Source organism: Scyliorhinus torazame, chromosome 19, assembly GCF_047496885.1.
Source record: "Scyliorhinus torazame isolate Kashiwa2021f chromosome 19, sScyTor2.1, whole genome shotgun sequence".
NCBI classification, from domain to species: domain Eukaryota; kingdom Metazoa; phylum Chordata; class Chondrichthyes; order Carcharhiniformes; family Scyliorhinidae; genus Scyliorhinus; species Scyliorhinus torazame.
The window spans coordinates 21,653,767-21,678,856 of record NC_092725.1 but is presented as its reverse complement, the minus strand read 5'-3'; the positions used below and the strand labels follow the sequence as shown (position 1 = coordinate 21,678,856).

The 25,090-nt window shown below is 48.1% G+C and overlaps 1 protein-coding gene across 5 annotated transcripts in view; it reads right to left on the bottom strand.

Annotated features, from left to right (window-relative positions):
* Positions 1-25,090, bottom strand: part of LOC140396045 (sulfotransferase 1A1-like) — a 113,685-nt gene that overhangs the window by 58,539 nt on the left and 30,056 nt on the right. For 2 of the 5 annotated variants that reach the window (XM_072484117.1, XM_072484115.1), the window contains exons 2-3: positions 13,739-13,959; positions 6,378-6,506 (exon numbers count right to left, since the gene is read on the bottom strand). In XM_072484117.1, the coding sequence (XP_072340218.1) occupies positions 6,378-6,506; positions 13,739-13,907 (298 nt within the window). In that variant the 5' untranslated portion in view covers positions 13,908-13,959. Of the gene's footprint in view, positions 1-6,377; positions 6,507-13,738; positions 13,964-25,090 lie in introns of all 5 variants that reach the window. The other 3 variants (XM_072484116.1, XM_072484119.1, XM_072484118.1) reach the window with 2 other exon arrangements.

Below are 25,090 nucleotides of genomic sequence, written 5' to 3'. Positions count from 1 at the left end.
CCGTGCTGTACCGGTCCTGGGAGGGTTTGATGGGGACAGTGTTGAGTGAGCTTTACTCTGTATCTAACCCCATGCTGTACCTGTCCTGGGAGTGTTTGATGGGGACAGTGTAGAGGGAGCTTTACTCTGTATCTAACCCCGTGCTGTACCTGTCCTGGGAGTGTTTGATGGGAACAGTGTAGAGGGAGCTTTACTCTATATCTAACCCCGTGCTGTACCTGTCCTGGGAGTGTTTGATGGGGACAGTGTAGAGGGAGCTTTACTCTGTGTCTAACCCCATGCTGTACCTGTCCTGGGAGTATTTGATGGGGACAGTGTAGAGGGAGCTTTACTCTGTATCTAACCCCGTGCTGTACCTGTCCTGGGAGTGTTTGATGGGGACAGTGTAGAGGGTGCTTTACTCTGTATCCAGCCCCGTGCTGTACCTGTCCGGGAGTGTTTGATGGGGACAGTGTAGAGGGAGCTTTACTCTGTATCTAACCCCGTGCTGTACCTGTCCGGGGAGTGTTTGATGGGGACAGTGTAGAGGGAGCTTTACTCTGTATCTAACCCCGTGCTGTACCTGTCCTGGGAGTGTTTAATGGGGACAGTGTGGAGGGAGCTTTACTCTGTATCTAACCCCGTGCTGTACCTGTCCTGGGAGTGTTTGATGGGAACAGTGTAGAGAGAGCTTTACTCTGTATCTAACCCGTGTTGCACCTGTCCTGGGAGTGTTTGATCGGGACAGTGTAGAGGGAGCTTTACTCTGTATCTAACCCCGCGCTGTACCTGTCCTGGGAGTGTTTGATGGGGACAGTGTAGAGGGGGCTTTACTCTGTATCTAACCCCGTGTTGCACCTGTCCTGGGAGTGTTTGATGGGGACAGTGTAGACGGGGCTTTTCTCTGTATCTAACCCCGTGTTGCACCTGTCCTGGGAGTGTTTGATGGGGACAGTGTAGAGGGAGCTTTGCTCTGTATCTAACCCCGTGCTGTACCTGTCCGGGGAGTGTTTGATGGGGACAGTGTAGAGGGAGATTTACTCTGTGTCTAACCCCGTGCTGTACCTGTCCTGGGAGTGTTTGATGGGGACAGTGTACAGGGAGCTTTACTCTGTATCTAATCCCGTGCTGTACCTGTCCCGGGAGTGTTTGATGGGGACAGTGTAGAGGGAGATTTACTCTGTGTCTAACCCCGTGCTGTACCAGTCCTGGGAGTGTTTGATGGGGACAGTGTAGAGGGAGCTTTACTCTGTATCTACCCCCGTGCTGTACCTGTCCTGGGAGTGTTTGATGGGGACAGTGTAGAGGGAGATTTACTCTGTGTCTAACCCCGTGCTGTACCAGTCCTGGGAGTGTTTGATGGGGACAGTGTAGAGGGAGCTTTACTCTGTATCTAACCCCGTGCTGTACCAGTCCTGGGAGTGTTTGATGGGGACAGTGTAGAGCGAGCTTTACTCTGTATCTAACCTCGTGCTGTACCTGTCCTGGGAGTGTTTGATTGGGACAGTGCAGAGGGAGCTTTACTCTGTATCTAACCCCGTGCTGTACCAGTCCTGGGAGTGTTTGATGGGGACAGTGTAGAGCGAGCTTTACTCTGTATCTAACCCCGTGCTGTACCTGTCCGGGGAGTGTTTGATAGGGACAGTGTAGAGGGAGCTTTACTCTGTATCTAACCCCGTGCTGTACCTGTCCTGGGAGTGTTTGATGGGGACAGTGTAGAGGGAGCTTTACTCTGTATCTAACCCCGTGCTGTACCAGTCCTGGGAGTGTTTGATGGGGACAGTGTAGAGCGAGCTTTACTCTGTATCTAACCCCGTGCTGTACCTGTCCTGGGAGTGTTTGATTGGGACAGTGCAGAGGGAGCTTTACTCTGTATCTAACCCCGTGCTGTACCAGTCCTGGGAGTGTTTGATGGGGACAGTGTAGAGCGAGCTTTACTCTGTATCTAACCCCGTGCTGTACCTGTCCGGGGAGTGTTTGATAGGGACAGTGTAGAGGGAGCTTTACTCTGTATCTAACCCCGTGCTGTACCTGTCCTGGGAGTGTTTGATGGGGACAGTGTAGAGGGAGCTTTACTCTGTATCTAACCCCGTGCTGTACCTGTCCTGGGAGTGTTTGATGGGGACAGTGTAGAGGGAGTTTTACTCTGTATCTAACCCCGTGCTGTACCTGTCCTGGGAGTGTTTGATGGGGACAGTGTAGCGGGAGCTTTACTCTGTATCTAACCCCGTGCTGTACCTGTCCTGGGAGTGTTTGATGGGGACAGTGTAGCGGGAGCTTTACTCTGTATCTAACCCCGTGCTGTACCTGTCCGGGGAGTGTTTGATGGGGACAGTGTAGAGGGAGCTTTACTCTGTGTCTAACCCCGTGCTGTACCTGTCGTGGGAGTGTTTCATGGGGACAGTGTAGAGGAAGCTTTACTCTGTATCTAACGCCGGCTGTACCTGTCCTGAGAGTGTTTGATGGGGACAGTGTAGCGGGAGCTTTACTCTGTATCTAACCCCGTGCTGTACCTGTCCTGGGAGTGTTTGATGGGGACAGTGTAGAGGGAGCTTTACACTGTATCTAACCCCGTGCAGTACCTGTCCTGGGAGTGTTTGATGGGGACAGTGTAGAGGGAGCTTTACTCTGTATCTAACCCCGTGCTGTACCTGTCATGGAAGTGTTTGATTTGGACAGTGTAGAGGGAGCTTTACTCTGTCTCTAACCCCGTGCTGTACCTGTCCGGGGAGTGTTTGATGGGGACAGTGTAGTGGGAGCTTAACTCTGTATCTAACCCCGTGCTGTACCTGTCCGGGGAGTGTTTGATGGGGACAGTGTAGAGGGAGCTTTACTCTGTATCTAACCCCGTGCTGTACCTGTCCTGGGAGTGTTTGATGGGGACAGTGTAGAGGGAGCTTTACTCTGTATCTAACCCCGTGCTGTACCTGTCCTGGGAGAGTTTGATGGGGACAGTGTAGAGGGCGATTTACTCTGTGTCTAACCCCGTGATGTACCTGTCCGGGGAGTGTTTGATGGGGACAGTGTAGAGGGGGCTTTACTCTGTATCTAACCCCGTGCTGTACCTGTCCTGGGAGTGTTTGATGGGGACAGTGTAGAGGGAGCTTTACTCTGTATCTAACCCCGTGCTGTACCGGTCCTGGGAGGGTTTGATGGGGACAGTGTTGAGTGAGCTTTACTCTGTATCTAACCCCATGCTGTACCTGTCCTGGGAGTGTTTGATGGGGACAGTGTAGAGGGAGCTTTACTCTGTATCTAACCCCGTGCTGTACCTGTCCTGGGAGTGTTTGATGGGAACAGTGTAGAGGGAGCTTTACTCTATATCTAACCCCGTGCTGTACCTGTCCTGGGAGTGTTTGATGGGGACAGTGTAGAGGGAGCTTTACTCTGTGTCTAACCCCATGCTGTACCTGTCCTGGGAGTATTTGATGGGGACAGTGTAGAGGGAGCTTTACTCTGTATCTAACCCCGTGCTGTACCTGTCCTGGGAGTGTTTGATGGGGACAGTGTAGAGGGTGCTTTACTCTGTATCCAGCCCCGTGCTGTACCTGTCCGGGAGTGTTTGATGGGGACAGTGTAGAGGGAGCTTTACTCTGTATCTAACCCCGTGCTGTACCTGTCCGGGGAGTGTTTGATGGGGACAGTGTAGAGGGAGCTTTACTCTGTATCTAACCCCGTGCTGTACCTGTCCTGGGAGTGTTTAATGGGGACAGTGTGGAGGGAGCTTTACTCTGTATCTAACCCCGTGCTGTACCTGTCCTGGGAGTGTTTGATGGGAACAGTGTAGAGAGAGCTTTACTCTGTATCTAACCCGTGTTGCACCTGTCCTGGGAGTGTTTGATCGGGACAGTGTAGAGGGAGCTTTACTCTGTATCTAACCCCGCGCTGTACCTGTCCTGGGAGTGTTTGATGGGGACAGTGTAGAGGGGGCTTTACTCTGTATCTAACCCCGTGTTGCACCTGTCCTGGGAGTGTTTGATGGGGACAGTGTAGACGGGGCTTTTCTCTGTATCTAACCCCGTGTTGCACCTGTCCTGGGAGTGTTTGATGGGGACAGTGTAGAGGGAGCTTTGCTCTGTATCTAACCCCGTGCTGTACCTGTCCGGGGAGTGTTTGATGGGGACAGTGTAGAGGGAGATTTACTCTGTGTCTAACCCCGTGCTGTACCTGTCCTGGGAGTGTTTGATGGGGACAGTGTACAGGGAGCTTTACTCTGTATCTAATCCCGTGCTGTACCTGTCCCGGGAGTGTTTGATGGGGACAGTGTAGAGGGAGATTTACTCTGTGTCTAACCCCGTGCTGTACCAGTCCTGGGAGTGTTTGATGGGGACAGTGTAGAGGGAGCTTTACTCTGTATCTACCCCCGTGCTGTACCTGTCCTGGGAGTGTTTGATGGGGACAGTGTAGAGGGAGATTTACTCTGTGTCTAACCCCGTGCTGTACCAGTCCTGGGAGTGTTTGATGGGGACAGTGTAGAGGGAGCTTTACTCTGTATCTAACCCCGTGCTGTACCAGTCCTGGGAGTGTTTGATGGGGACAGTGTAGAGCGAGCTTTACTCTGTATCTAACCTCGTGCTGTACCTGTCCTGGGAGTGTTTGATTGGGACAGTGCAGAGGGAGCTTTACTCTGTATCTAACCCCGTGCTGTACCAGTCCTGGGAGTGTTTGATGGGGACAGTGTAGAGCGAGCTTTACTCTGTATCTAACCCCGTGCTGTACCTGTCCGGGGAGTGTTTGATAGGGACAGTGTAGAGGGAGCTTTACTCTGTATCTAACCCCGTGCTGTACCTGTCCTGGGAGTGTTTGATGGGGACAGTGTAGAGGGAGCTTTACTCTGTATCTAACCCCGTGCTGTACCAGTCCTGGGAGTGTTTGATGGGGACAGTGTAGAGCGAGCTTTACTCTGTATCTAACCCCGTGCTGTACCTGTCCTGGGAGTGTTTGATTGGGACAGTGCAGAGGGAGCTTTACTCTGTATCTAACCCCGTGCTGTACCAGTCCTGGGAGTGTTTGATGGGGACAGTGTAGAGCGAGCTTTACTCTGTATCTAACCCCGTGCTGTACCTGTCCGGGGAGTGTTTGATAGGGACAGTGTAGAGGGAGCTTTACTCTGTATCTAACCCCGTGCTGTACCTGTCCTGGGAGTGTTTGATGGGGACAGTGTAGAGGGAGCTTTACTCTGTATCTAACCCCGTGCTGTACCTGTCCTGGGAGTGTTTGATGGGGACAGTGTAGAGGGAGTTTTACTCTGTATCTAACCCCGTGCTGTACCTGTCCTGGGAGTGTTTGATGGGGACAGTGTAGCGGGAGCTTTACTCTGTATCTAACCCCGTGCTGTACCTGTCCTGGGAGTGTTTGATGGGGACAGTGTAGCGGGAGCTTTACTCTGTATCTAACCCCGTGCTGTACCTGTCCGGGGAGTGTTTGATGGGGACAGTGTAGAGGGAGCTTTACTCTGTGTCTAACCCCGTGCTGTACCTGTCGTGGGAGTGTTTCATGGGGACAGTGTAGAGGAAGCTTTACTCTGTATCTAACGCCGGCTGTACCTGTCCTGAGAGTGTTTGATGGGGACAGTGTAGCGGGAGCTTTACTCTGTATCTAACCCCGTGCTGTACCTGTCCTGGGAGTGTTTGATGGGGACAGTGTAGAGGGAGCTTTACACTGTATCTAACCCCGTGCAGTACCTGTCCTGGGAGTGTTTGATGGGGACAGTGTAGAGGGAGCTTTACTCTGTATCTAACCCCGTGCTGTACCTGTCATGGAAGTGTTTGATTTGGACAGTGTAGAGGGAGCTTTACTCTGTCTCTAACCCCGTGCTGTACCTGTCCGGGGAGTGTTTGATGGGGACAGTGTAGTGGGAGCTTAACTCTGTATCTAACCCCGTGCTGTACCTGTCCTGGGTGTGTTTGATGGGGACAGTGTAGAGGGAGCTTTACTCTGTCTCTAACCCCGTGCTGTACCTGTCCTGGGAGTGTTTGATGGGGACAGTGTAGAGGGAGCTTTACTCTGTATCTAACCCTGTGCTGTACCTGTCCTGGGAGTGTTTGATGGGGACAGTGTAGAGGGAGCTTTACTCTGTATCTAACCCCGTGCTGTACCTGTCCTGGGAGTGTTTGATGGGGACAGTGTAGAGGGAGCTTTACTCTGTCTCTAACCCCGTGCTGCACCTGTCCTGGGAGTGTTTGATGGGGACAGTGTAGAGGGAGCTTTACTCTGTATCTAACCCCGTGCTGTACCTGTCCGGGGAGTGTTTGATGGGGACAGTGTAGAGGGAGCTTTACTCTGTATCTAACCCCGTGCTGTACCTGTCCGGGGAGTGTTTGATGGGGACAGTGTTGATGGTTTCAGTACTCTGCCTTTGTCAGGTTCACTGTGTTGTGCAGATCACGATGCCTCACCTGGAGGGTGAAATCCCTTACAACTGAACTCCAGGAATGGGATCCTGCTGTCCATCGGGGCTCGGCGACACCTGTCCGCATCTCCGTCTTGCAGAATGAAATCCACAATTTCCTGAACCCACGTTGTTCCTGTTGGGAGAGCATCAGAGAGAGAGGATAGAGAGGAGGGGATTAGTGAGGGATCTGTATGGAGCTGAACAGGTTCAACAATGAGGATTCTTGGGGTAGTTCCTGCTCTGGATGTGTGTGATGGGCTGTACGTCCTCTCCTTTCCCGTCCTGACGATATTATCCTGGGCTCCCTCGGTGCCAGAGGACTGGAGAATTGCAGCGGCTGCAGGTCACTCAGAACCAGCTTTCAAAATCACCCCAGCAATGTCTGACCAGTTTGTTTCCCCTCCGTGCCGGGGAACCTTCTAGAAACAACACTTTGGGACAATATCATTTGTCATAAGGTGAAATGTGGGTTGCTTCGGCAAAACCAGCATGGATTTCTAAATCGGATTTAACAAACTTGCTGGAGTTTTTTGAAGAGGTACCACAGAGGGTCGATGAGGGTGATGCTGTTGATGCGATGTACTTGGACTTTCAGAAGACATTTGATACCGTGCCACACAACAGGCTTGTGAGAAAAGTTCAAGCTCCTGGAATAACGGGGATAGTGGCAATTTGGATACAAAATTGACGACGAATAGAAAGCAGAGAGTAATGGCCGATGGATATTTATCGGGCTGGAGGAAGGTTTGTAGTGGGGTTCCTCAGGGCTCTGTATTGGGACCCTTCCTTTTACTGATATATGTTAATAATCTTGGTGTGCAAGAGATCATTTAAAAGTTTGCCGATGACACAAAACTTGGAAGTATGGTAAACTTTACGGAAGATAGTGTGTAACTTCAAAAGGACATTAACAAGTTGGTGGAGTGGGTACCCGTCTGTCAGATCAGTGCGGAGGAGTGTGAATTGATTCATTTTGGTGGGGAAAAGGTGGATTGACACGATTAAATAATCTTAAAGTGGGTGAAAGAGCAGAGGGACCTGGGGGTACACATGAATAAATCACTGAAGTTGACAGGACAGGGTGAGGGCGGGGTTAATAAAACAAACAGTACCCTGGGGTTATTAACGGGCACAGAATTCCAGAGCCAGGACGCTCTGTTAAACCTGGATCAAACACCAGTTCTACCCCAACTAGAGTATAGTGGCCAGTTCTGGGAGCCACACTATAGGAAGGATGTAGAGGAATTGTCGAGAGTGCGAGAGATACAGAGAGAGAGGGCGATACCGAGAGACAGAGAGGGAGGGAGAGGGAGAGATAGAGAGGGAGGGGGAGAGAGAGAGACAGAGTGAGAGGGAGAGACAGAGAGAGGGAGAGGAAGAGACAGAGAGGGGGATAAAGAGAGAGAGAGAGAGAGAGAGACAGAGAGACAAAGAGAGAGACAAAGAGAGAGACAGAGAGGGAGAGACAGACAGAGAGAGAGACAAAGTGAGAGAGACAGAGAGAGAGAGACAGAGAGAGAGATGGAGAAAGAGGCAAAGAGAGAGAGAGAGAGACAGAGAGAGAAACAGTGAGCAAAGAGAGAGACAAAGAGAGAGACAGGCAGGGGATCAGAGACAGACAGAGAGAGAGAGAGCGTGACAGAGAGAAAGACAGAGACAGACAGACAGACAGAGACAGAGAGAGAGAGTGACAGAGAGAGAGAAACAGAGGAAGAGACAAGCAGAAAAACAAAGACAGAGAGAGAGAGTGTGTGGGGACAAGATTGGCGAGAATGTTTCTGGGGATGAGGGATTTCAGTGACAGGGAGAGATTGGAGAAGTTGGTGTGGTAAACCACTGTTAGTGTATTATATGTACCGTGGTAAACTGTTACTGTGCTACACGTATTGTGGTAAACCACTGCCTGATGGCTCCGCCTGTGACTCCTCCCCTCGGGCTCGGTACAAAGGTGGCTGTCCTCCGACCCTGCCCCAGTTCAGGATCAGTGGCCAGGAGGCTTCCTGTTTAGCTTATTAAAGCCACAGTTTCGTTCACTACTCGTCGTGTGTTAATTGACGGCACATCAATTGGGGAATGTTCTCCTCGGATTCGAGAAGGTTGAGAGGAGATTTGGGTCGAGGTTCAATATCAGGAGGGGATCCTGGAGAGAGGCGAGGGATGAAACTGCTCCCATTGGTGGGAGGATGGAGAACCAGAGGGAGGGGGACACAGATCGGGGAGAGAAGCGAGGGAGACACGAGGGAAACAGATTCACACAGCGAGCGGTGAGGGTCTGGCACACACTGTCCCAGAGTGTGGTGGAGGCAGCTTCGAGCGAGGATTTCAATAGGGAATCGGATTGTTATCGGAGAAGGGAGAACGTGCAGGGTCACGGGGAGAAGGCTGGGGTGGTATTGCTGAATTGCTCGTTTGACACATGAGTGAAATGCCTCCTTCTGCACTTTAACCATTCTGTGAGTCTTTGCCCAGGAGAAAGGCTGTGGAATTTAGAGCCTAGGTGAAACACTGCATTGTTTGAGGCCGAGGTTAGAAGCTACAGAGTGTGAGGCCTAGGTGAGAGGCTGTGGTGTTTGTTGTCCAGGGGAGAAGTTGCTGTATTTGTGGCCTAGTTGAGAGGCTGCTGTGGTTATGGCCTGGGTGAAAGGCTGTGTTGGATTTGAGGCCTCGGGGAGAGGCTGAAGTATTTGAGGCCTAAGTGAAAGGCCTAGGTGAGAGGCTGGAGTATTTAAGGCCCAGATGAGCGGCTGTTCAGTTTTAGGCCGAGGTGAGAGTCTGCAATGTTTTAGGCTTTGGCAAGAGGCTGCGGTGTTTGAAGTCTAGATGAAGGTCCGTGTTATAACCTGCCTGCTTACCATTGGCTGGGGACTAATGACAATCCCACGATCTTGTGGGAGTATGAGCTTCCCCAATGAGGGGGGTAGGGGGGGGGGGGGGGGGGGGCGGAGAAATCATTAGCAGACTCCCTGTATAAATAAAGCTGGCCAGTTTGGAACCAGCCAGGAGCAAGCGAAGTTGCTGCTGTATGCAAAGTGCTGGATTCTTCGTGGCCCTCACAAAAGTCCGCTTAGTTTGTGGCTCAGGTGAGCAGCTGCGATGTTTGAGGCTGAGGTGAGAGGTTGGGATGATTGAGATCTAGGTGGAAGGCTGTAGTATTTGAGGCCTAGATGAGTGGTTCCGGAGTCTGAGGCCTATTTGAGTTGCTGTAAAATTTGAGGCCTAGCTGAGAAGCTGCAGTGTGTGAGGCCCACCCAGTGAGAGGCTGTGGAGTTTGTGGCCAAGGTGAGAGGCTGCAGTCTCTGACGCCCACGCGAGAGGCTGCACTCTTTGAGGCCTACATAAGAGGCTGAGTTTTTGACGTCTATCAGCTTTCCATGGCTTGGCATCGGATGGAGGAGCAGGTGATTGGGGGGGACGGCTGTCACGGTCCCAGCTGACGTTACCATTGGACAAGTCAGATCTCAGTATGGAACCTGGCTTGATAGATCCTAACTTTAATTAATTGTTCAGAAACATGGATAGCTACTACTGAGCAGAGTCAAAGGAGTCAGCTGATGAACTTTTAACAAAAAATTAAAAGATTTATTAAACAAGAAAAGATTAACTAGAATACACTATTCCTTCACCCCAACTTTATAGATATATACAAATTTGTGAGGAAGTTATGAATTAGGTTACAAAACCTACCTAATACTTCAATGATCTCAATAAGTACACAGGAAGCCAACAGGCAAAATGTAGTCAGACGCCCCAAACTCTGAAACCAACTTACAGATTCTGCCTGAAACCTTCTGAGGATGTCTCATCAATCCCCCCCCCCCCAAATCATCCATACACGTGTCAGACTGTGGACCAACTGGTCTGGCTGGAACTCTGGCCGGGAATACCCCCTCTGGGCCACGCCAAATGAACGTCACTTCTTCTCAGGCCTGTAGGCAGGAGTTACAGACCTTAGGCTATTCCAGTAGGTCCTCTGGCACACGTTATTTCCGCTCTGCGGCCTTGTATTTAAATTTGAAGCCTCTGCTCCTCGCTCTTCACTTCACTGAAGAGAAACCTTTCACACATCCCCACGCACACCCCCCCCCCCCTCCCCATTCATGTTCCTTCCATTTGACGAGAAGGTCAACCTGGAACATCCTTCTACTCGGCCCATTGCTTTTGAAGAACCCCATTCTTCAATTCGGGACTTACTCTCTGCCCCGTTTCCATTTCCGCCCATCCCCGTGCTTTCTGTGAACTGATGTTTCCATCTGGGTCGTTCTCTTGCAACTTGTGGTAAACCACTGTTACTGTATTATATATATTGTGGTAAACCACTGTTACTGTATTGTATATATTGTGGTAAACCACTGTTACTGTATTGTATATATTGTGGTAAACCACTGTTACTGTATTGTATATATTGTGGTAAACCACTGTTACTGTATTGTATATATTGTGGTAAACCACTGTGACTGTATTGTATATATCGTGGTAAACCACTGTGACTGTATTGTATATATTGTGGTAAACCACTGTGACTGTATTGTATATATTGTGGTAAACCACTGTTACTGTATTGTATATATTGTGGTAAACCACTGTGACTGTATTGTATATATTGTGGTAAACCACTGTTACTGTATTGTATATATTGTGGTAAACCACTGTGACTGTATTGTATATATTGCGGTAAACCACTGTTACTGTATTGTATATATTGTGGTAAACCACTGTTACTGTATTGTATATATTGTGGTAAACCACTGTGACTGTATTGTATATATTGTGGTAACCACTGTTACTGTATTGTATATATTGTGGTAAACCACTGTTACTGTATTGTATATATTGTGGTAAACCACTGTGACTGTATTATACATATTGTGGTGAACCACTGTTACTGTATTGTATATATTGTGGTAAACCACTGTTACTGTATTGTATATATTGTGGTAAACCACTGTTACTGTATTGTATACATTGCGGTAAACCACTGTTACTGTATTGTATATATTGTGGTAAACCACTGTTACTGTATTGTATATATTGTGGTAAACCACTGTTACTGTATTGTATATATTGTGGTAAACCACTGTTACTGTATTGTATACATTGCGGTAAACCACTGTTACTGTATTGTATATATTGCGGTAAACCACTGTTACTGTATTATATATATTGTGGTAAACCACTGTTACTGTATTGTATATATTGTGGTAAACCGCTGTTACTGTATTGTATATATTGTGGTAAACCACTGTTACTGTATTGTATATATTGTGGTAAACCACTGTTACTGTATTGTATACATTGCGGTAAACCACTGTTACTGTATTGTATATATTGTGGTAAACCACTGTTACTGTATTGTATACATTGCGGTAAACCACTGTTACTGTATTGTATATATTGCGGTAAACCACTGTGACTGTATTGTATACATTGCGGTAAACCACTGTTACTGTATTGTATATATTGCGGTAAACCACTGTGACTGTATTGTATATATTGTGGTAAACCACTGTTACTGTATTGTATATATTGTGGTAAACCACTGTGACTGTATTGTATATATTGTGGTAAACCACTGTTACTGTATTGTATATATTGTGGTAAACCACTGTCACTGTATTGTATACATTGTGGTAAACCACTGTGACTGTATTGTATATATTGTGGTAAACCACTGTCACTGTATTGTATACATTGTGGTAAACCACTGTGACTGTATTGTATATATTGTGGTAAACCACTGTGACTGTATTGTATATATTGTGGTAAACCACTGTTACTGTATTGTATATATTGTGGTAAACCACTGTTACTGTATTGTATATATTGTGGTAAACCACTGTGACTGTATTATACATATTGTGGTGAACCACTGTTACTGTATTGTATATATTGTGGTAAACCACTGTTACTGTATTGTATATATTGTGGTAAACCACTGTTACTGTATTGTATACATTGCGGTAAACCACTGTTACTGTATTGTATATATTGTGGTAAACCACTGTTACTGTATTGTATATATTGTGGTAAACCACTGTTACTGTATTGTATATATTGTGGTAAACCACTGTTACTGTATTGTATACATTGCGGTAAACCACTGTTACTGTATTGTATATATTGCGGTAAACCGCTGTTACTGTATTATATATATTGTGGTAAACCACTGTTACTGTATTGTATATATTGTGGTAAACCGCTGTTACTGTATTGTATATATTGTGGTAAACCACTGTTACTGTATTGTATATATTGTGGTAAACCACTGTTACTGTATTGTATACATTGCGGTAAACCACTGTTACTGTATTGTATATATTGTGGTAAACCACTGTTACTGTATTGTATATATTGTGGTAAACCACTGTTACTGTATTGTATATATTGTGGTAAACCACTGTTACTGTATTGTATACATTGCGGTAAACCACTGTCACTGTATTGTATATATTGCGGTAAACCACTGTTACTGTATTGTATATATTGTGGTAAACCACTGTTACTGTATTATATATATTGTTTGTTGTCTCTGCTGGCTCTGCCTGTGTCTCCTCCCCTCAGACTCTGTATAAAGGTGGCTGACCCCTGGCCCTGCCCCAGTTCGGGATCAGTTACCAGCAGGTTCTCGTTTAGCTTATTAAAGCCACAGTTTTGTTCCACAACTCGTCTTTGTTATAATTGATGGCACATCACAACTGAACTGAAAATGAAAATGATAATCGCTTATTGTCCCAAGTAGGCTTCAAATAAAGTTACTGTGACAAGCCCCTAGTCGCCACATTCGGGGAGGCTGGTACGGGAATTGAACCGTGCTAATGGCCTGCCTTGGTCTGCTTTAAAAGCGAGCAATTTAGCCCTGTGCTGAACCATTGATGTACCATCAATAACGACAGAAGATGAGTTGAGAGTGAAACTGTGGCTTTAATTAGCTTAAAGATACCTGCTGGCAGCTGGCCACAGACTGAAGGCAGGACTGGTGGTTGGCCACCTTTATACCCGAGCCCGAGGGGAGGAGACACAGGCGGAGCTAGCAGGGGCAAGCCCAGGCATGTTACATACAGCAGATATAATACAATACAGTGGTTTACCAGCCCCTTGGAAACTGCTTTGTTCTGTCTCTGTGGGCCCCCTGTTGCTGGGCAACAGCATCATTCTCCTCCCCCCCCCCTACTTTCAGGGTCGTAAAACCTCATTGAAATGCAGGCAACGTTTCAAATGAAATTAAAACTCAAATTTCCTCAACATGCGACTACAGAAAGATAAATTAAGATCAATCTTCAAGTTGAAAAGTAAACTTAAAGCTGTAACTTATGCCTGACGCACACATGAATATAAATTTCCAGAACCATGTCCTAACGCGGCCGTCACCTGCTTTGGGATAGGTAGCAATCAGAAGGTCCTGGGGATCTGCCTGGAATTTCTCCACAGCCTCCCAGTTCTCCAGAAAGATGTCCGGCATGGGAACGCCATGCAAGGGCACAAGTTTCGGCCTCTGGAGCTCAGCGCTGCCTCCCCCTGGCCCATCGTGCCTCGACATGTTAGTCAGCTGACTCCGGGTCCTCGCTCTCTTCTGACGCCTGCTTCCTGGTCTGCCTGTCACACACAAGAATTGAAAGGAGATTCCGCAAACCATGCACTTTGGAACTTGGCAGAGTGAAAATTGTGCAACGCAGCGATGGGAGCAGGAGAGTTAGAGAGTCTCCAATAAGACAGTGACAGCACTCACTAAGATACAGTTACACTCACACCATTACAGACATCCTCAAATATACACCCATACACAGTGAAATACACACTCTCACCCACACTGACACACTCTAACACTGACACACACACATTCTCACACACACACACACTGACACACACACACACACACTGACACACTCTCACACACACTGACACACACTCTCACACAGACACACACTGACACACACTCTCACACTCACACACTGACACACATTCTCACACAGACAGACACTGACACACACTCTCACACTCACGCACACACACTGACACACACACACTGACACACACTCACACTGACACACACTCTCACACTCACACACACTCACACTGACACACATTCTCACACACACTCACATACACTGACACACACTCTCACACTCACACACTGACACACACACTCACACAGACACACACTCTCACACACAGACACACAGACACACACACGCTCACACTGACACACACACACACACAGTCACACATTATCACATACAGACATACGCATACACAAGACTCAAAACACACACAATCTCACACACACACACTGACACACACACACATTCTCACATACACACATATTGACACACACACATATTCTCACACACACACACTGACATACTCTGTCACACACACACACTCTCAGACACACTCTCTCATTCACACTCTCATACATACATACAAATACACATGCTCTCACAGGCACACCTTCGCACACAGTTACACACATGCTCACATGCATATACACTCACAATCTCGCATACACAAACACTCTCTCTCACACACATACTCTTACATACACATGCACACACACAATCTCTCTCTCACACACACACACAACTTCACCCACACTCAGACACAAGCATTCACACACACAATGAAAAAAACACACACACACACAGACCTACATATACATACACAATGACAAACACACAGTGACCCTCTCTCACACACACTCACAGTCACACAATCACACACACACACACTGACACTCACACTTATACTCACACACATATACACACGCACACAATCACAAACTCCAAACAAAAATGTACATAATCACAAACATATTCACGATCACATACACAAACACACTCATTCTCTAACTCACACACACACTGATTCACAAACTCACACACACACTGATTCACAAACTCTCACATTCACTGATTCACAAACTCACACACACACACACAGATTCACAAACTCACATACACACTGATTCACAAACACACACACACTGATTCACAAACTCATACACACACTGATTCACAAACTCACACACACACTGATTCACAAACTCACACACACACAGATTCACAAACACACATACACTGATTCACAAACACACACACACAGATTTACAAACTCACACACACACTGATTCACAAAAACACACAAACTGATTCACAAACTCACACACACACACTGATTCACAAACTCACACACACTGATTCACAAACTCACACACACTGATTCACAAATGCACACACACACACTGATTCACAAACACACACACACACATTCACAAACTCACACACACACTGATTCACAAACACACACACACACTGATTCACAAACTCACACACAGACTGATTCACAAACTCACACACACACAGATTCACAAACACACACACACTGATTCACAAACTCACACACACACATTGATTCACAAACTCACACACACACTGATTCACAAACTCACACTCGCACACTGATTGACAAACACACACACATTGATTCACAAACTCACAAACACACTGATTCACAAACTCACACACACACTGATTCACAAACAAACACACATTGATTCACAAACTCACACACACACTGATTCACAAACTCACACACACACAGAGATTCACAAACTCACACACACACTGATTCACAAACTCACACACACACTGATTCACAAACTCACACACACTGATTCACAAACTCACACACACACTGATTCACAAACTCACACACACACTGATTCACAAACTCACACACACTGATTCACAAACTGACACACACACTGATTCACAAACTCATACACACACTGATTCACAAACTCACACACACACTGATTCACAAACCCACACACACACTGATCCACAAACTCACACACACACACACTGATTCACAAACTCACACACACACTGATTCACAAACTCACACACACACACTGATTCACAAACTCACACAAACACTGATTCACAAACTGACACACACACACTGATTCACAAACTCACACACACAGACTGATTCACAAACTCACACACACACTGATTCACAAACTCACACACACACTGATTCACAAACTCACACACACTGATTCACAAACTCACACACACACACACTGATTCACAAACTCATACATACACACTGATTCACAAACTCACACGCGCACTGATTCACAAACTCACACACACACTGATTCACAAACTCACACACACTGATTCACAAACTCACACACACACTGATTCACAAACTCACACACACACTGATTCACAAACTCACACACACTGATTCACAAACTCACACACACACTGATTCACAAACTCACACACACACACTGATTCACAAACTCACACACACACATGTTGTGTTGGGTGTTCCAATAAACAAAGAAACCAACACGGTTGTAGATGGCACAACTCTGTTTTATTATTCTGTACAATAATAACTGTTAACTTCTGGCTGTGGTTCGTACTTCACCAGCTAACCTGTGGACCCAGCCCTAGCACTATCTTAGTGAGGCACTCAGCACATGGTCTATGTCTGAGTGGCGCGCTGTGAGCTCTGTGCTCTGAGCTATCTCCTGGTAGAATGAGCAGTAACTGTGGTGTTCCCTGTTTTATAGTGCGTGTGCTCTCACTGGTGATTGGCTGAGATGTTGTGTGTGTGTTGATTGGTCCAACTACCTGTCCATCAGTGTGTGTGTGTGATTGCCATGATATGTTAATGTGGATATCATGACATCCCCCCTTTTCATAAGAATATGTGCCTACATGGTAATAAATATTGGTGTGTGCTGAGTGCATCATGTACAACATGTACATGAGGCTAAACTATATACTGTAGCCACCTAAAATGGCTGAGTCCCTATTAATTTGGCCAAAACCCGATGTAAAATGGCTAACCTAAAAGGCTGATGGGAAAAGCAGCCAACAGGGCACAAACGGACAGCTGCAGACAGAACAGCGTATTCGGCTCTGGGGAAGTCAGCCCAGATCGATACCTGCGACCATTAGCAGCACATCAACCCAGACATCTGCAGTTTAATCGGCTATCCCTGGGAACAATTGCAACATATTAGCAATTGAATGCTGATCCAGACCTGTCGGCGCCTGCAGTGGCCGAGACAAAGAAAGATGAACGACCACCCCCCCGATCAAGGAATCGCCCCATTATTGGAGCATATCGAACCCAGTGATTGGGAACAAGTCCAATCACTTGGGACCACGGTCAAGGTCCGCCCCGAGAGGCTGGAGGCCCCTGGGACCTATAAAAGATAGGTCGCAACCTTCGCAAGAACCATCGACCAGCAACTGTAAGTTTGACTCCAGCGATCGCTACCCGATAGAGACTCCTAGCCATCGACCTGTATCAGCCTTTTGAATCCCGCAGGCCAGACCCAATTCGATAAACCATTCGTTTCCCTGACCTGGTGGGCCATCCCCAAAAGTTAAGTATTGGCCAGTAGTTGTAGGTAGTGATCTAGAAAGTAGGATTATTGTGTAAGTATTTATTGCTGTATATAATAAATGACCGTTGATTTTACTCTTACTAAGCGGTGTGCTGTCTTATTAATCATTACTTGAGCTTGAACCACGTGGTGGTATCAGAAAGGTACCTGGCGACTCGTGAGCTAAGGTGACAGAATTAGAGCTAATAAAACTAAGGCTAATAAGAGCAACAAATTGGCGACTCCGCCGGGACCTGATCTAGAAGTGGAAAACCACTCCGGGAGAACCCAAGAAATTTGAATAGAATCCAATTGGAAACAAAAAAAATCACAAGTGTTCAAGCAGTTCTGATTAATAATTCAAAATTCGGAAGTGTGTGTATGCATGCGTAACTAACAGGGCGATAAGGTAAAACTGATAGATTTTGTTGCATCAAAACTGTCGGAAGTCTGTATTTTCGGAAATTAGCGCAAGCCGTAACCGCACCTTAGCCCCCTGTTCCAAATTTGACTAAAGCAAGCAGATAAGAGAGATGGCCATGCAGGCAATGCAGCGCCTCATGAACCCCGAGGAATTTGCGGTCGCAGCGACCAGCAGCAGTAGAGTGGGACAGTGCCCCATTTGGGAGGAGGAGATTCGGAAATATCTCAAGGGCAAAGGATGGCCCATGTGGAATGATTTCTGCAGTAATGACGACTCAGGTCCCGGACGTATAGGGCATACTTGGTGGGAGAACATGAGTGAGATCCATAAAAAGAACTTAGCAAAAGCTCGCAAGCCGATGGCAATTGTGTCCTGTCTGGCACAATTGCGAGGCACAGAGGAGGTCATCAAGATGCTCCGCAAAGAAGTAGAGGGCATACATCGTATGAATAAAGTCGATGTATGCAAGGTGGAGAAAGAGAATCTGGAATTAAGGAGGAAATTAGCAGCAAAGGACGAAGAGGTGGCTGATGCCAAACGGGGTCACCAGTCTTGTCTGGCGCATTTGAGTAGTTTCCAACCCCAGTATGAAAAGGCCTATCAGGAAACGCAGCGTGCAGTCCTGGTAAGGAAAGAAACAGAGAAGCAGGTGGAGACGCTACAGAAACAATGTAGTGATCTCAAGGCAGCCTTGAGAGCGCTCCACGCTGCAACCACAGACCAAAGACAGAGCACCATAGACCATGCAAAGTGCCGGAAGCAGATTGCAGAGCTGCAGTCACTGCTTTCTGTCCAGAAAGGATTTCAAGAAACCTTTGGGGAAAGTTTAGACGAGGAAGACGGCCCTGATTGGGAAGAATTACAGGAAACAGCGCAGAGATATGTTCAGGGAACATGTGCGCAGGGAAAGCACCAAAGGAGAAAAGCACCCCAACCCCCCACACAGCAGGTAGTTCAGGCTCCGATGAACCCTGTAACAACCCACCACACGGCCACATCAGACGAGACGGAATTCCTATATTCCACCCCCCTCACAGTGACCCAATTACGGGATGCGTGTGCGAAAATCACACCGTTCCTCCCCACCGCAGACCCCCACCATTTCTTTGCCACCGTCAAACACCAGGCGACCTTGTACGGCCTGGATGAGAAAGAGCAGGTAAAGCTCACGGTCCTCAGCTTAGACCCATCGGTCGCAGCAGCCCTTCCCGACCCACAGAACGTAGGAGGAGGCACCCTTGCAGAAATGCATACCGCGATCCTGGATGCGATCGGGTATAACCGGGGTGACCCCGTAGATGGCCTCAATAAGTGCAGACAGAAGAAGTCTGAACACCCCACAGCATTCGCAGGACGCTTGTGGATTCACTTGGAAGCCGTTTTCGGAAACGTAGACCGTGCCCAGACAATATGGCCAAATGGACCCGCACCCTTCTCTCCCATGCCACAGATGCAGGACAGAATGCCTGTAGTAGTTATGATCCCTCGGAGGAGGCTCATAACGAGAAGTGGGTGGTAAAAAGATTGTCCCGCGTTTGGGAGCAATCTGTCCACAATAAACCTGCCGCTAAAACCCCCGAGGAAAAGCAAGCCGCCGCAGACATGCAGGCAGTAAAAGTCACACCTCACAACCCCGCCTGGGTAAACGAGGGAAAGAGCAGCCCCCCAGCAAAACCGCAAGAATGTTACAACTGCGGACAGTTGGGACATTTTGCCAAAGAGTGCAATGCCCCTAAAAAGCCACCGAGAGCCCAACATACAGGCACTCTCAGTAAGAAAAAGGCAGAGCCCATACATAGCGTTAGCGCCCGGTCGGATCAGACAGTCTTGACCGGAACATAGAACATAGAACATAGAAAATACAGCACAGAACAGGCCCTTCGGCCCACGATGTTGTGCCGAACCTTTGTCCTAGATTAATCATAGATTATCATTGAATTTACAGTGCAGAAGGAGGCCATTCGGCCCTTTGAGTCTGCACCGGCTCTTGGAAAGAGCACCCTACCCAAACTCAACACCTCCACCCAACACCAAGGGCAATTTGAACATTAAGGGCAATTTATCATTGGCCAATTCACCTAACCCGCACATCTTTGGACTGTGGGAGGAAACCGGAGCACCCGGAGGAAACCCACGCAGACACGGGGAGGACGTGCAGTCTCCGCACAGACAGTGACCCAAGCCGGAATCGAACCTGGGACCCTGGAGCTGTGAAGCAATTGTGCTATCCACAATGCTACCGTGCTGCCCTTGAGAACAAATAAATCTACACTATATCATTTTACCGTAATCCATGTACCTATCCAATAGCTGCTTGAAGGTCCCTAATGTTTCCGACTCAACTACTTCCACAGGCAGTGCATTCCATGCCCCCACTACTCTCTGGGTAAAGAACCTACCTCTGATATCCCTCCTATATCTTCCACCTTTCACCTTAAATTTATGTCCCCTTGTAATGGTTTGTTCCACCGGGGAAAAAGTCTCTGACTGTCTACTCTATCTATTACCCTGATCATCTTATAAACCTCTATCAAGTCGCCCCTCATCCTTCTCCGTTCTAATGAGAAAAGGCCTAGCACCCTCAACCTTTCCTCGTAAGACCTACTCTCCATTCCAGGCAACATCCTGGTAAATCTTCTTTGCACCTTTTCCAAAGCTTCCACATCCTTCCTAAAATGAGGTGACCAAAACTGTACACAGTACTCCAAATGTGGCCTTACCAAAGTTTTGTACAGCTGCATCATCACCTCACGGCTCTTAAATTCAATCCCTCTGTTAATGAACGCGAGCACACCATGGGCCTTCTTCACAGCTCTATCCACTTGAGTGGCAACTTTCAAAGATGTATGAACATAGACCCCAAGACCTCTCTGCTCCTCCACATTGCCAAGAACTCGGCAACACGGTAGCCTTGTGGATAGCACAATTGCTTCACAGCACCAGGGTCCCAGGTTCGATTCCGGCTTGGGTCACTGTCTGTGCGGAGTCTGCACATCCTCCCCGTGTGTGCGTGGGTTTCCTCCGGGTGCTCCGGTTTCCTCCCACAGTCCAAAGATGTGCGGGTTAGGTGGATTGGCCATGATAAATTGCCCTTAGTGTCCAAAATTGCCCTTAGTGTCCAAAATTGCCCTTAGTGTTGGGTGGGGTTACTGGGTTATGGGGATAGGGTGGCGGTGTTGACCTTGGGTAGGGTGCTCTTTCCAAGAGCCGGTGCAGACCCGATGGGCCGAATGGCCTCCTTCTGCACTGTAAATTCTATGAAGATGATGAACTCTACCGTTAACCCTGTATTCCGCATTCATATTTGTCCTTCCAAAATGGACAACCTCACACTTTTCAGGGTTAAACTCCATCTGCCACTTCTCAGCCCAGTTCTGCATCCTATCTATGTCTCTTTGCAGCCGACAACAGCCCTCCTTACTATCCACAACTCCACCAATCTTCGTATCTTCTGCAAATTTACTGACCCACCCTTCAACTCCCTCATCCAAGTCATTAATGAAAATCACAAACAGCAGAGGACCCAGAACTGATCCCTGCGGTACGCCACTGGTAACTGGGATCCAGGCTGAATATTTGCCATCCACCACCACTCTCTGACTTCTATCGGTTAGCCAGTTTGTTATCCAATTGGCCAAATAACGGACTGATGGTGTACAGGCTCCCCCAGTTGGGTCTGCGATACCCTTTGGGATAGGTCAGGATGACCCGTAGTCGCAGCAAAAATTCGGGGACAGCCTATCGAGTTTCTTTGGGACACAGGAGGGTCCCGCACCACCCTAAATTCCTCCACCCTTGGGAAGGACACGTGGTCCACTACAGCCACTATCACCCTCAGCGGCTTCACAGGCCACTCACAGCAGGGACACATCACAGCCCCTGTACCCATCCAAATCGGAACCATTAGCACAAAACACCCCGTGGTTTTAGTCGACCTGCTCCAAACAGCAGAACACATTTTGGGAATCGACTTCAGGAATTCCCACCACCTCTCTTTCGATCCAGTCAACCAGTGTGTCTGGAAGATGGCGAAATCCGCTAGAGCCCCCGCAACGCTCAACGTAGGGGACTATATGAACAAAATTAGCGCAGTAGGCGAGTTTTGGTTCAACCCCACCACACTCAGCACGGACAAGCAGGTTAGGGCAGTCCTGCAAAAGAACAGGGCAGCATTCGCGACCCACAAGCACGACTGTGGACGGATGACGGGCTCCGTGCAAATAACAGGACCGGACCCTAGACCCCAAAAACAGTACGGATTCCCCGTAGAAGCAGAGGGAGAAATCCTAAAGGTTATAGAGAGCTTATTAGAGCAGGGCGTACTAAGACTGGTAGCCTCCACTAATAATGCCCCGATTTGGCCAGTGGGAAAGCCCGATGGATCATGGCGCTTGACCATTGATTATCGGGAACTCAATAAAGTCACCCCCGCAGCAGCCCCCACCGTAGCAACAAGTCCCGAGACCATGCTCAAACAGGGACTCCATGCCCGATATTTCACGGTTTTGGACGTCAGTAATGGATTCTGGTCCATTCCATTGGCAAAGGCGTGCCAGCATAAATTTGCCTTCACTTTCAGAGCGCAGCAGTACACGTGGACATGCCTGTCACAAGCCTTCCACAACTCCCCCTCCATCTTCCACCGACAGCTAGCAAATGGACTAGCAAACTTTTCTCGCCCCGAATGTCTGGTACAGTATGTAGATGATCTAGATGATGTAGACACAAAGGAAGAGCACATTGAGCTTCTGTCCGAACTCCTGGAATTACTACATTCCATTGGCTGTAAAATCAACCCCAAAAAGGCCCAGATATTGGAAGAAAAAGTGGTATATTTGGGAACAATTATCACACACGGCAAACGCGAGATCGAGCACAAAGGAATTGACTCGATTGCTAAATTGTCCCTTCCCCAGAACGTTTCGGCCCTCCGGTCGTTTTTAGGACTGGTTGGCTACTGCCGAAACCACATTGACGGTTTCGCCAGCCAGGCAGCACCCCTCTCAGACCTCCTAAAGAAAGGAGCCCCCTGGGAATGGCTTCCGCAGCATACGGATGCTGTGGACTCTTTAAAACAGGCACTCATAGCCGCCCCCGCACTACAAGTTCCAGACCCGCTTTCCCATTACGCTATAGAGGTAGCGACCACAGACCGCACCCTGTCGGCCGTGCTCCTCCAGGAACGGCATGAACAGTTAACGCCCGTAGCTTACGCCTCCAGAATTTTAGATGTTGTGGAGCAGGGATTCTCAGCCTGTGAGAGGCACCTGCTCGCAGTTTTCTGGGCAGTCCAGTACTTTTCCTACATTACCGGACTGAACCCCATCACAATTCTGACCGAACACACCCCCACCCAACTTTTGCTGGAGGGACGACTCAAGGACGGTACCGTCAGCCAAATACGTGCTGCTAGGTGGACCCTTCTCTTGCAGGGACGGGACATCACAGTAAAACGGACAAAGACTCACACATACTTAGCGGACAATTTACAGTACCCCGGAACCCCCCATGAGTGTGAAATCATCTCTCCACATCATAACACAGGCCCCTTTATCGCTAAAACACCCCCCAGAAAACTAGCCACTCCATCTCAGAGCCCCCCCCTCACCCGGACACGTGTGACCCCATTAGGATCTATGTGGATGGATCTTCCACAATCCTGGATGGGCAACGCATAACAGGTTGTGGGATTGATGTGGAGGACGCGCAGGGAGCGCCCTCGAGGAAATCGCATTAAAATTACCCGGACACTTAGGCGCGCAGGCAGCAGAGCTTGCGGCCATCGCCTACATTGTAGAGCTCCCAGATTCCTTCCCCAGCCCAGCAGACATATACTCAGACAGTCTATACGTCTGCAACAGCCTCACTGAATTTCTGCCCCTCTGGGAAACAAGAGGATTTGTTTCCGCGGACGGGAAACCCCTCCGCTCAGCCCCATTACTCCGCCATATTTTGCAAAATGCCCAGAAACAGGACTTTTGGCATCATAAAAGTCCGCAGCCACCATCGTTCCTCCCCCCCCTGGAAACGTAAAAGCCGACGCACTGGCTAAGGCAGGATCCAGGCATGGGTATTTTTGGAAACCCCCCGAAAGCGCGCCAGTGAGTGCGCCAGTGAGTGCGCCAGTGAGCGCAGTTCAGGTCACGCAGACTAGGATCGAAGATCTAGTAGAGGCCCAGAAGCAGGATAGCGCTCTCACTGAGATCGTGAAAGGGAAGTTTCCAGCCTCCTACGAGAGGTTCAGAAATACACTGACCACACATGACGGTGTGGTGCTAAAGGACACCCTTTATGTAGTTCCTGAGCAGGATAGGAACCAATTAGTCTGTTTATTCCATGATGGTCATGGACACCAGGGAATCGATCCCACCACAGCCCACCTCAAACAGCTTTGTTGGTGGCCAAATCTCAAGGAAGATGTATCCCATTACATTGAGAATTGCCTCATCTGCGCACAGAACAACCCCGATAGATATGCCAAAAAGGCCCAACTCAGCCACACCCGACCCGTTAACGGCCCCTGGACTAACCTCCAGATTGATTTTATAGGTCCATTGCCCCCTTGCAGGAATGGCTATAAATAAGTTATGGTGGTCATAGACACTTTTACAAAGTGGGTGGAAGCATTTCCAGCCCGCACCAACACCGCGAAAACCACCGCCAAGATCCGAACCCACCACATCTTTACAAGGTTATACCTGTTATACTCCCCCGCAGTATTGAATCGGACCAAGGTTCTCATTTTACGGGACGGGTCATGCAGAACGTCCTCACGATATTTGGCATCACCCAAAAATTCCACATTGCGTACCACCCTCAGTCGAGTGGTATCGTGGAGCGCATGAATCGGCCCCTAAAATCCACCCTCAGAAAAATGGTCCAG